Consider the following 13132-nt stretch of genomic DNA (forward strand, 5'->3'; position numbering starts at 1 on the left):
TAGAGAGCTGTAGAGGTCTTCGTCATGGTATGGGGACTCTGACGGAGGGGTGTATATTGCACACAGATATAAATCTACGTCACAAATGCCCACGTCTTTATTCATTTTCAACCAAATGTGGTTTTTGTTTTGTTTGACCGCGCTGATGTGATTGGTGAGATCAGCTTTAAGCCAGATTAATATTCCTCCAGAGTATCTGCCACGGTGTACTGTGCTCAGTTTAAGTGAAGGAACTGTAATTTCACTGTAGCCTGAGGGACACGGGGGGATTGTATCAGATCGACACCACGTTTCTAACAGAATTAAAATATTAACATCATTTACGTTATTAAAGAAATCAGGTTCTGTGGTCTTAAGACCAAATGTACTAGAGTACAGACCCTGAATATTCCAAAAGCTTATTTTTAATTTAAATTTTTTGTCTTTCTCTCTCTCTCTCTCTCTCTCTCTCTCTCTCTCTCTCGTCTCCCTCTTGTCTCCCAGGGTGAAGGAGTCCACTGGGTGGCAGCAGGTCTTCACCTCTCCCCGTCTGGACTGGGTGATCGACCGAGTGGCGCTGAACGCCAAGGTGATGGCCGGCTCGCTGGGAGACAACGACAAGATGGTGGCCGTGGCCTCGGGGACCGAGATCATCCTGTGGGCCATCTGCCCCGACGGCAACGGGAACGAAATCGGTGCGACTCTCCCCACAGTAATGATTCTTCACCGGTCCTGGGCCGGAGTAGAAACGCTCACGGCTTTGGCACTTTTACCAGAAACGCAGCGCGGCACAAAGCCCGACACAAGCAGAGTTAGTTTATGACCGACGCTGTTGTCGGTTTCCCGTCCAGCACCCAAGTCGTTTAAATAAATGCACCTGCGCCCATCTGTGGCCCATGGTCTTACAGGGAGGTGTGTTCAGGTGCATTCTGGTGCTGGTCTTACAGGGAGGTGTGTTCAGGTGCATTCTGGGGCGTGCTGGTCTTACAGGGAGGTGTGTTCAGGTGCATTCTGGGCGTGCTGGTCTTACAGGGAGGTGTGTTCAGGTGCATTCTGGGCGTGCTGGTCTTACAGGGAGGTGTGTTCAGGTGCATTCTGGGAGTATTGCTATCTTGAGGCAGCGGGAAGTGATCGCACCATTGACCAACAAAAACCTGGTCTAAAGTCACTAACGCAGCATTTCATTGTTATTTTAACAGAGCATTAGTAAAATGCTCCTATAGGCTCGTGCACAGCGCGCACACACTATGCTTGTTACACACACAGGGACACACACTATGCTTGTTACACACACAGGGACGCACACTATGCTTGTTACACACACAGGGACGCACACTATGCTTACACACACAGGGACGCACAGAAACACACGCACATGCAGAAGATTACACATAAAAATATTACGGTGCAAATCCTCCATCATAACAGCAATGCTCCAAGAGTAGAGTCTTCACACACATACTTTTCATGCAATTAATTTAAACGTCAGTATATTTATTTGAACCGTTTCTGTCATGAGTACTTTTACACAGAACGCAAAAAGAACTGGTCAATAAACCAGGTTGATTTGACGGAGCTTCCCACGGCGACTAAAGACACCGACCAATCACGTTGTGTTGTTTACTTATGAGGATCATAACACAACAACAGGAGGCTGCTGTCCGAACCACGCAAACTTTATTACTACTTTCCACCTTGACAAAGACGGCGTCTACCAGAGACCCATTTCCGTTTTTATCTTTCACAACAAAAAGCCAAAAGATCCACCTCGTTTGGAAAAGAGACTGCGTTGCTATATCGCCCGCGTAATATTGACACGCACATACACACACCTGTATCACACACACACACACACGCCTGTATCACACACACACACACACACACACGCCTGTATCACACACACACACACCTGTATCACACACACACACACACGCCTGTATCACACACACATACACACGCACACACACCTGTATCACGCATACACACGTACATACACACACATACACACACACACACACACACATCTGTATCACACACACACACCTGTATCACACATACACACGTACATACACACACATACACACACACACACACACACATCTGTATCACACACACACAGACACACACTGTACTCCAAAAAATCCACCTTGTTTGGGAAAGAAACTGCGTTAATATTGCCCGCGTAATATTAAAGAGTAAGATCCTTTTTTTAAACATAAAAACTTCTGCAAAATTGTGTTCTCTAAACCCACCAGACTCCATGTAAATAAAGAGTGATTTAAGCATCGTAAAATACACTTCATTCAAAGTGGACAGAAACTAAATAAAACCATGAAAAGCCGTTTTGGGGTCGTCTTTCCACTTTTCCAACCATCACAACTCTAGTTTTGGTTGAAATAAACACATAGTTTACTGATTTACATGTGACAATATGCTGGCTCTGTACACGCTAAAAGTAGCCTAGTGATTTTTTAAATGGAGTCTGGTGGGTTTAGAGCTAGAGACTTCAGAGCTGTTTCTGGTTAAACAGAAAGGTCTCAACCATAATGTTATCAGACACTTAGAATATTAATCTGAGTCTGTCAGCGGCAAAATCAGAACTTTTAGTGGACCAAACTGACGATGAACATTTGCCCCGTAGGGTTACATTGCAGTTCTCGCTTAATACTGGACTAATGTCAAAGATTGTTGTTCAGTCACTTAGACACACACACACACACACACATACAGGGAAACAGGGTCCAGGTTGAATAAAAATAAAAAATTACCCTCTAAAAATATATTGGGAAGTTTTCTGTTTCTAAACTTTATTTCATATTTTATACCGTGTCTTTCTCCCGCAGGTGTCTTCAGTCTGAACGTGCCGGTGGAGGCCCTCTTCTTCGTTGGTAACCAGCTGATCGCCACCAGCCACACTGGGAAAGTCGGCGTTTGGAACGCCGTCACCAAACACTGGCAGGTGGGCCACCTCCTGATCAAAGATAATCAATAGCTTCCAGTTTTTTTGGTTTGTTTTTTAATAATAATTGTGTGCGTGTGTGTGCGGCGTGTGTGCGGTGTGCTGTGGCGATGTCGATATCTTGGCGGTGCTGGCGTAGCGTGTGTATGCGCGATATGCTTGTTGGCGTGTGTGTGTGTGTGTGTGTGTGTGTGTGTGTGTGTGTGTGTGTGTGTGTGTGTGTGTGTGTGTGTGGTCGGTAGAATCAGGACGTGGTTCCCATCAGCAGCTACGACACGGCCGGCTCCTTCCTCATCCTGGGCTGCAACAACGGCTCCATCTACTACATCGGTGAGACACACATACAGACACGCACACACACACACACACATACACACATGCATACACACAGACATACATACACGCACATACACACAGGCACACACACGCACATACACACATACACACTAGGGGTGGGAATCACCAGAGGCCTCACGATACGATATCATCATACGATATTATTGCGATTTTAAACATATTGCAATATTCTGCGATATATTGCAATGTATTTACCTTTTTTCCAACTTCAGATTTTTCCCAGTTTCAAATGATGTCCCGAAAGGACAATTTTGTCAACATCTGTTTTATGTAAAAAGATACATTTCTCTGCTTGTTCATCTCACTTCAATTTTATTGCTGCAAAATGTGATAGTCAAGCAGACAAACTGACCAACACATATAGAATAAAAGATCGATACTTGGCGTCTGTGTATCGATACAGTATTGCCACGAAAAATATCGCGATACTATGCTGTATCGATTTTTTCCCCCACCCCTAATACACACACACCTGTATCACACACGCACATGCACATACACACATGCACATACACACACACACACCCACGAACACACACACACACACCTGTATCACACACACAGACATACATACACACACGCCCATACAAACACATGCACATACACACACACCCACGAACACACACACACACACACCTGTATCACACACACAGACATACATACACACACGCACATACGCACACACACACGCACATACACGCACATACACTCACACGCACATACACACACACACACACAGTCATGATTATATTATAGCTAAAAAGTTTCCGTTTCCTGTCCTAGCCCTGGTATGAACAGAGGCTCACTCCCGTTTCTGCTGTCTCTGCTGTGTGTTTGTGTGTTTGTGTGTTTGTGTGTGTGTGTGTGTGTGTGTGTGTGTGTGTGTGTGTGTGTGTGTGTGTGTGTGTTGTTTGTGTGTGTGTGTGTGCCAGATGTGCAGAAGTTTCCTCTGAGGATGAAGGACAACGATCTGCTGGTGACGGAGCTGTACCGAGACCCGACCGAAGACGCCATCACCGCTCTCAGCGTCTACCTAACTCCCAAAACCAGTACGCAACCACTTCATACCAAATACTGCTGCCTACGACACCACTTCATACCAAATACTGCTGCCTCCACATACGCTGCCTACGACACCACTTCATACCAAATACTGCTGCCTAGGACACTGCTGCCTACGACACCACTTCATACCAAATACTGCTGCCTACGACACCACTTCATACCTAATACTGCTGCCTACCACACTACTTCATACCAAATACTGCTGCCTCTCTTACCTTCCTACTAATGCTGCCGCTGCTGTTTTAAAGCTGGCTGTCAAATCTAGGGCTGGGCACGGTTTGGATTCTAAAGGAGTTTGCACACCGCTCCAACAAATACCAACAGACTCCACCATTGTAAAAGAGTTTGCACACCGCCCCAACAAATAGCAACAAACTCCACCGTTCTGAAGGAGTTTGCACACCTTGTCACTACCCGATGTGAGTCGAGTGCAGATGTGAGTTGCGCATGAGTCACTTTGCGACAAGTAGCCTCCAATATACTGTCTATGGTTTTGAGCTAACGTTAGCAATCAAACAATCATAGATAGCTAAAACTAGTGCCCTAGCTATATATAGGGCACTAGCTAAAACGTTTTTGAAATGACTGCTAGCTAAGATGCTAACAGCATTTTGAGTTAACGTTAGCAATCAAGTAGCCTACTAGATGCTAACGGCGTTTTGAGCTAACGTTAGCAATCAAACAATCATAGATAGCTACAACGTTTTTGAAATGACTGCTAGCTACAAGTTAGCTGGTGTCAAACTCTACCAACTCCACCAGACCAGACTGGACATGTCAGACTCTACCAACTCCACCAGACCAGACTGGACATGTCAGACTCTACCAACTCCACCAGACCAGACTGGACATACTCTACCAACTCCGCCAGACCAGACTGGACATGTCAGACTCTACCAACTCCACCAGACCAGACTGGACATGTCAGACTCTACCAACTCCACCAGACCAGACTGGACATACTCTACCAACTCCACCAGACCAGACTGGACATACTCTACCAACTCCACCAGACCAAACTGGACATGTCAGACTCTACCATCTCCACCAGACCAGACTGGACATGTCAGACTCTACCAACTCCACCAGACCAGACTGGACATACTCTACCAACTCCACCAGACCAGACTGAACATGTCAGACTCTACCAACTCCACCAGACCAGAGTGGACATGTCAAACTCTACCAACTCCACCAGACCAGACTGGACATGTCAGACTCTACCAACTCCACCAGACCAGACTGGACATACTCTACCAACTCCACCAGACCAGACTGGACATGTCAAACTCTACCAACTCCACCAGACCAGACTGGACATGTCAAACTCTACCAACTCCACCAGACCAGACTGGACATACTCTACCAACTCCACCAGACCAGACTGGACATACTCTACCAACTCCACCAGACCAGACTGGACATGTCAGACTCTACCAACTCCACCAGACCAGACTGGACATGTCAAACTCTACCAACTCCATCAGACCAGACTGGACATGTCAGACTCTACCAACTCCACCAGATCAGACTGGACATGTCAAACTCTACCAACTCCACCAGACCAGACTCGCCCTAAACGCACCTGCTCCAGCCGCTTCAGATCGTTAAAACAGGGCCCTTAAATCTATGAAATGTGACGCTCAAAGCGACCACATGACATCGGCGTTTAACCTGAACATGTGCCGTTTTGTGTGCTCAGGCGACAGCGGGAACTGGATTGAGATCGCATACTGCCGCCTACGACACCACTTCATACCTAATACTGCTGCCTACCACACTACTTCATACCAAATACTGCTGCCTCTCTTACCTTCCTACTAATGCTGCCGCTGCTGTTTTAAAGCTGGCTGTCAAATCTAGGGCTGGGCACGGTTTGGATTCTAAAGGAGTTTGCACACCGCTCCAACAAATACCAACAGACTCCACCATTGTAAAAGAGTTTGCACACCGCCCCAACAAATAGCAACGAACTCCACCGTTCTGAAGGAGTTTGCACACCTTGTCACTACCCGATGTGAGTCGAGTGCAGATGTGAGTTGCGCATGAGTCACTTTGCGACAAGTAGCCTCCAATATACTGTCTATGGTTTTGAGCTAACGTTAGCAATCAAACAATCCTAGATGACTAAAACTAGTGCCCTAGCTATATTTAGGGCACTAGCTAAAACGTTTTTGAAATGACTGCTAGCTAAGATGCTAACAGCATTTTGAGTTAACGTTAGCAATCAAGTAGCCTACTAGATGCTAACAGCGTTTTGAGCTAACGTTAGCAATCAAACAATCATAGATAGCTACAACGTTTTTGAAATGACTGCTAGCTACAAGTTAGCTGGTGTCAAACTCTACCAACTCCACCAGACCAGACTGGACATACTCTACCAACTCCACCAGACCAGACTGGACATGTCAGACTCTACCAACTCCACCAGACCAGACTGGACATGTCAGACTCTACCAACTCCACCAGACAAGACTGGACATGTCAGACTCTACCAACTCCACCAGACCAGACTGGACATGTCAGACTCTACCAACTCCACCAGACCAGACTGGACATGTCAGACTCTACCAACTCCACCAGACAAGACTGGACATGTCAGACTCTACCAACTCCACCAGACCAGACTGGACATGTCAGACTCTACCAACTCCACCAGACCAGACTGGACATACTCTACCAACTCCACCAGACCAGACTGGACATGTCAAACGCTACCAACTCCACCAGACCAGACTGGACATGTCAAACTCTACCAACTCCATCAGACCAGACTGGACATGTCAAACTCTACTAACTCCATCAGACCAGACTGGACATGTCAAACTCTACCGACTCCACCAGACCAGACTGGACATGTCAAACTCTACCAACTCCACCAGACCAGACTGGACATGTCAGACTCTACCAACTCCACCAGACCAGAAATCATCAGACCAGACTGGACATGTCAAACTCTACAACTCCACCAGACCAGACTGGACATGTCAAACTCTACCACACCCACCAGACCAGACTGGACATGTCAGACTCTACCAACTCCACCAGACCAGACTGGACATGTCAAACTCTACTAACTCCATCAGACCAGACTGGACATGTCAGACTCTACCAACTCCACCAGATCAGACTGGACATGTCAAACTCTACCAAATCCACCAGACCAGACTGGACATGTCAAACTCTACCAACTCCACCAGACCAGACTGGACATGTCAGACTCTACCAACTCCACCAGACCAGACTGGACATGTCAAACTCTACCGACTCCACCAGACCAGACTGGACATGTCAAACTCTACCAACTCCACCAGACCAGACTGGACATGTCAGACTCTACCAACTCCACCAGACCAGACTGGACATACTCTACCAACTCCACCAGACCAGACTGGACATGTCAAACGCTACCAACTCCACCAGACCAGACTGGACATGTCAAACTCTACCAACTCCACTCGACCAGACTGGACATGTCAAACTCTACTAACCAGACCAGACTGGACATGTCAAACTCTACCAACTCCACCAGACCAGACTGGACATGTCAAACTCTACCAACTCCACCAGACCAGACTGGACATGTCAGACTCTACCAACTCCACCAGACCAGACTGGACATGTCAAACTCTACCGACTCCACCAGACCAGACTGGACATGTCAGACTCTACCAACTCCACCAGACCAGACTGGACATGTCAAACTCTACCGACTCCACCAGACCAGACTGGACATGTCAAACTCTACCAACTCCACCAGACCAGACTGGACATGTCAAACTCTACCAACTCCACCAGACCAGACTGGACATGTCAAACTCTACCGACTCCACCAGACCAGACTGGACATGTCAAACTCTACCAACTCCACCAGACCAGACTGGACATGTCAAACTCTACCAACTCCACCAGACCAGACTGGACATGTCAGACTCTACCAACTCCACCAGACCAGACTGGACATGTCAAACTCTACCGACTCCACCAGACCAGACTGGACATGTCAAACTCTACCGACTCCACCAGACCAGACTGGACATGTCAAACTCTACCGACTCCACCAGATCAGACTGGACATGTCAGACTCTACTGACTCCACCAGACCAGACTCGCCCTAAACGCACCTGCTCCAGCCACTTCAGATCGTTAAAACAGGGCCCTTAAATCTATGAAATGTGACCCTCAAAGCAACCACATGACATCGGCGTTTAACCTGAACATGTGCCGTTTTGTGTGTTCAGGCGACAGCGGGAACTGGATTGAGATCGCATACGGGACCAGCTCCGGGACGGTCCGGGTCATCGTTCAGCACCCGGAGACGGTGGGCTCGGGGCCGCAGCTCTTCCAGACCTTCTCCGTGCACCGCAGCCCCGTCACCAAGATCATGCTGTCGGAGAAACACCTCATCTCAGGTACCGCTCTCAGGGCACCTCTGGGACCTTGGTCGCAGCTTCTCTTTTCACCAAAACCACATTATTGAGATTTTAAACACATTACGATATGTATTTACCTTTTTTTTTTCACAATTTCCCACAATTTCAAATGAGGTCCCTAAAAAGGAAACTTTGTCAACATCTGTTTTATCTAAAAAGATAAATGTCTCTGTTTGTTCATCTCACTTCAGTTTTATTGCGTCCTGACAGTAGCTAGGTAAGGACTACTAGCCTGTCAGAAGCAGAGTATGAGGGCGTGCCCTGACAGTACCTAGGTAAGGACTACTAGCCAGTCAGAAGCAGAGTATGAGGGCATGTCCTGACAGCACCTAGGTAAGGACTACTAGCCAGTCAGAAGCAGAGTATGAGGGCGTGCCCTGACAGTACCTAGGTAAGGACTACTAGCCAGTCAGAAGCAGAGTATGAGGGGCCTGACAGTAGCTAGGTAAGGACTACTAGCCAGTCAGAAGCAGAGTATGAGGGCGTGCCCTGACAGTACCTAGGTAAGGACTACTAGCCAGTCAGAAGCAGAGTATGAGGGCGTGCCCTGACAGTACCTAGGTAAGGACTACTAGCCAGTCAGAAGCAGAGTTTGTAACTTGGTCACGACCGAGTCTCTCGCCATTCCTTGAAGCTGTCTGGTGATTCTGGCGTGGGCCCTTACCGCCAGAGGTTTGTGAATGTGGTCTGGCCGACTGAAGTTGTTGATGTGTGTCGCCCGTCTCAGTTTGTGCCGACAACAACCACGTGCGGACGTGGACGGTGACTCGCTTCAGAGGGATGATCTCCACGCAGCCGGGCTCCACGCCGCTCACCTCCTTCAAGATCCTCAGCCTGGACGACGTGGACGGACACGGGGGCTGCAGCGCCGGGACGGAGATAGGTAACACACACACACACACTCACACACACACACACACACACACACACACACACACACACACACACACACACTCACACACACAGCCAGAGATAGGTAACACCCCCCCAGCCAGAGGAATGGGAGAGGTCCGAGGTCCCAGCAGGCTCCGATAGTAACGGTGTGTGTTTGGTGGTTTCAGGTCCGTACGGAGAGCGAGACGACCAGCAGGTGTTCATCCAGAGAGTCGTACCGGACACCGACAAACTCTACGTCAGGCTGTCGTCCAATGGGAAGAGGTGACTGGACCTCATTTCATTTCATTCTATTTTATACCTAAATATATATTCTACCTTTTTGTGTTTTTATGTCACTGTCTTTGATTCTCATTTGTTGCGTTACACATTCTGTTGGAGGGAACGAGGCAACAAAGATTTACATTTCACTCAACGACTGCTCCCCTGGTTGTGTGTCTTTGTGTGTGTGTGTGTGTGTGTGTGTGAGCGTGTGTGTCTTTTTCTGTGTCTTTGTGTGTTTGTCTGTGTGTGTGTGTGTCTTTTTCTGTCTTTGTGTGTGTCTTTGTCTGTGTGTGTGTGTGTGTCTTTCTCTGTGTGTGTGTGTGTGTGTGTGTGTCTGTGTGTGTGTGTGTGTGTGTGTGTGTGTGTGTGTGTGTGTGCGTGCGTGCGTGCGTGCGTCTGTGTATGTGTGTGTGTGTCTTTCTGTGTCTTTGTCTCTGTATGTGTGTGTGTGTGTGTGTGTGTGTGTGTCTTTCTGTGTCTTTGTCTATGTGTGTGTGTGTGCGTGTGTGTGTGTCTTTCTGTGTCTTTGTCTGTGTGTGTGTCTCAGGGTGTGTGAGGTGCGTTCGGTGGACGGCACATCCATCACGGCCTTCATGGTCCACGAGTGCGAGGGCTCGAGTCGCATCGGCTCCCGGCCGCGCCGCTACCTGTTCAGCGGCCACGGCAACGGCAGCATCCAGATGTGGGACCTGACCACGGCCATGGAGATCGCCGGCAAGGTCGACATCCGCGGTGAGACTCTGAGAAAAATTAACCCAAATGCCACCGAGTGTTAGTTTGATATTAAACTCTGCCGCAGCCGGTTGGGACGCAGAGACACCGATACAGATGTGGAGAAATCTAACGTAAGCCTCTCATTGGTTGTCTCGTAGCGCTGGGCGGGCCAACCGAGGAGGAGCTGCTGGAGCTGCTGGACCAGTGTGACCTGGCTCTGGCCCGAACGCCTGACAGCACGCCGAGGGCCTCCACCTGCAGGTACAGCAACGCACAGCGCCGCTCATACACTGCTGTTAGAGCTGGCCGATGTATCGATATACATCAATATCAGGACGGAGACTAGATATCGTCTTAGATTCTGGATATCGTAATGTGACGTGTTGTCTTTTCCTGGTTTTAAAGGCTGCATTCCAGTCAAGTGATGTCATTTTCTAAACTTAATTCAATTTTATTTATAGTATCAAATCATAACAGAGTTATCTGAAGAGACACTTTACAGATAGAGTAGGTCTAGACCACACTCTATAATTTACAAAGACCCAACTATTCCAGTAATTCCCCCCAAGAGCATTTAGTGCAACAGTGGAGAGGGAAAAACTCCCTTTTAGGAAGAAACCTGGGACAGACCCAGGCTCTTGGTAGGAGGTGTCTGACGGTGCCAGTTGGGGGTGTGATGAACAGTGGCGTAATAGTCATAATGGAACAGTGACCAGAAATAGTAGTTGTAGTAGTTCATGGCGTAGCAGGGCACAGCAGGATGTAGCAGGACGTACTAGGACGTAGCAGGACATAGCAGTGTGTAGCAGGACGTAGCAGGAGGTAGCCGGACGTAGCAGGGTGTAGCAGGACGTACTAGGACGTAGCAGGGCGTAGCCGGACGTAGCAGGGTGTAGCAGGACGTACTAGGACGTAGCAGGGCGTAGCAGGACGTAGCAGGACATAGCAGGACATAGCACGGTGTAGCAGGATGTAGAAGAACGTAGCAGGGTGTAGCAGGACGTAGCAGGACGTAGCAGGGTGTAGCAGGGTGTAGCAGGGAATAGCAGGAGGTATCCACATTATTGATTATTTATCAAGGTTTTTGGTCCAACATATCGTGACGTTGGATTTTCTCCATATCGCCCAGCCCTAACTGCTGCGGTTGTTGTTGTTGTTGTTGTTGTTGTTGTTGTTAAGTAACTTCCTGTCTCTCCAGCCTCTACTCTCAGCTCAGCGACGTCTTCAGGACGGAGCGCCACCACCCGGCCGCAGCAGGAGGAGCAGGAGGAGCAGCAGGAGGAGCAGCAGGAGGAGTTCGAGGAGGACCGGGAGCTTCGGGGTCGTCGGCCTCGCTGTACGGCAGCCTCCCGCGCCAGGCTCCGCCCCCTCTGCCTCTCACCAAACCGCTCCGAGACTCGGCCCTGCCCCTCTCCGGGCCGCAGGCGCTCGCCATACCCGCCTACACCCCCCCGAACCCGGCCTCCAGCCCGCGGCCGCCCAGACAGCCAGACCGGGACCAGAACCGGGACCACCGGGACCAGAACCGGGACTGGGCTTCTGTGCGTAGAGGCAGCTTCGTGGAGCGCTGCCAGGAGCTCGCCAAGGGCTCGGAGGCTGCGGCGGGCTCTGGGTCAGAGGGCACCCGGCGCAGCTTGGCGGTGTGCAGCGAGCTGGAGGCCCGGTTCGGCCTCAGGACCCCGACCACCTTCTCGGTGTCGCCCGGCGCACGCCACTCCCCGGCAACGCCTTCATCCCTTTCGTCGTCGTCGTCGCCACTGTCCTCCTCGTCTTCTTCGTCGTCGCACCGCAGGGCCACGCCCACTCCGCCAACAAGCCCCGCCACTACCGCCGCCGTGAGCCCGACCCGGTCCCAGGCGCCCGCCTCCCCTCGCAGCAGCGCCGCGGCGTCTCCCACCGAAGCACCGGCGTCCCCGGTGACCACGGACAGCCCCGCCGCCGACGCCACCGGCCCCCCAATCAGCCCCAAACCGCACATGAACGAGACCAGCTTCTGATTGGCCGCTCAGACTGGACCGCAGAACGTCAGGACACACACGGGGACATTTGGATTGGTGTTTGAGACGAGACAGCGCTGCTCGATTATGGAATAAAAACCTTAACCATGATTATTTTTGGTCAATATTGAAATCAGGATTATTTAACACGATTAATCGCTGACTTTTGGACAGATGTTGCGTTTGTTGAAATTAAAAAAACTGTCAAATTTCCCTTCAATACTTTTTCCCGTTTGAACATATTTTTTTGGTATCTAGAACACGAGACAAAACAAGTTTACTTTTCTAACCCTTGTATGAGCGGCGCTGTATATATATATATATATATATATATATTAGGGCTGTGCTCCATTGAAGAAATTCTTAGTCGACTAACACTCAATTGTATCGACTAATCGATTAGTTGATTTAATCGACAGATCTGTAAATCTGAGTTTCTGCCAAAAGCACCACTTTAATTCTTGTGTTTA

At 49.2% G+C, this 13132-nt stretch overlaps 1 protein-coding gene across 1 annotated transcript in view; it reads left to right on the forward strand.

Moving 5' to 3' along the window:
• Positions 1–12882, forward strand: part of shkbp1 (SH3KBP1 binding protein 1) — a 23922-nt gene extending 11040 nt beyond the window's left edge. Inside the window, exons 8-17 of the mRNA XM_039787484.1 lie at positions 484–674; positions 2823–2938; positions 3181–3268; positions 4228–4344; positions 8602–8772; positions 9521–9676; positions 9855–9951; positions 10499–10683; positions 10824–10926; positions 11864–12882. Coding sequence (XP_039643418.1) covers positions 484–674; positions 2823–2938; positions 3181–3268; positions 4228–4344; positions 8602–8772; positions 9521–9676; positions 9855–9951; positions 10499–10683; positions 10824–10926; positions 11864–12662 — 2023 coding nt within the window. The 3' untranslated portion in view covers positions 12663–12882. The remainder of the gene's footprint in view (positions 1–483; positions 675–2822; positions 2939–3180; positions 3269–4227; positions 4345–8601; positions 8773–9520; positions 9677–9854; positions 9952–10498; positions 10684–10823; positions 10927–11863) is intronic.
• The last annotated feature ends 250 nt before the right edge of the window (positions 12883–13132 follow it).

This window comes from Perca fluviatilis, chromosome 2 (genome assembly GCF_010015445.1).
Source record: "Perca fluviatilis chromosome 2, GENO_Pfluv_1.0, whole genome shotgun sequence".
NCBI classification, from domain to species: domain Eukaryota; kingdom Metazoa; phylum Chordata; class Actinopteri; order Perciformes; family Percidae; genus Perca; species Perca fluviatilis.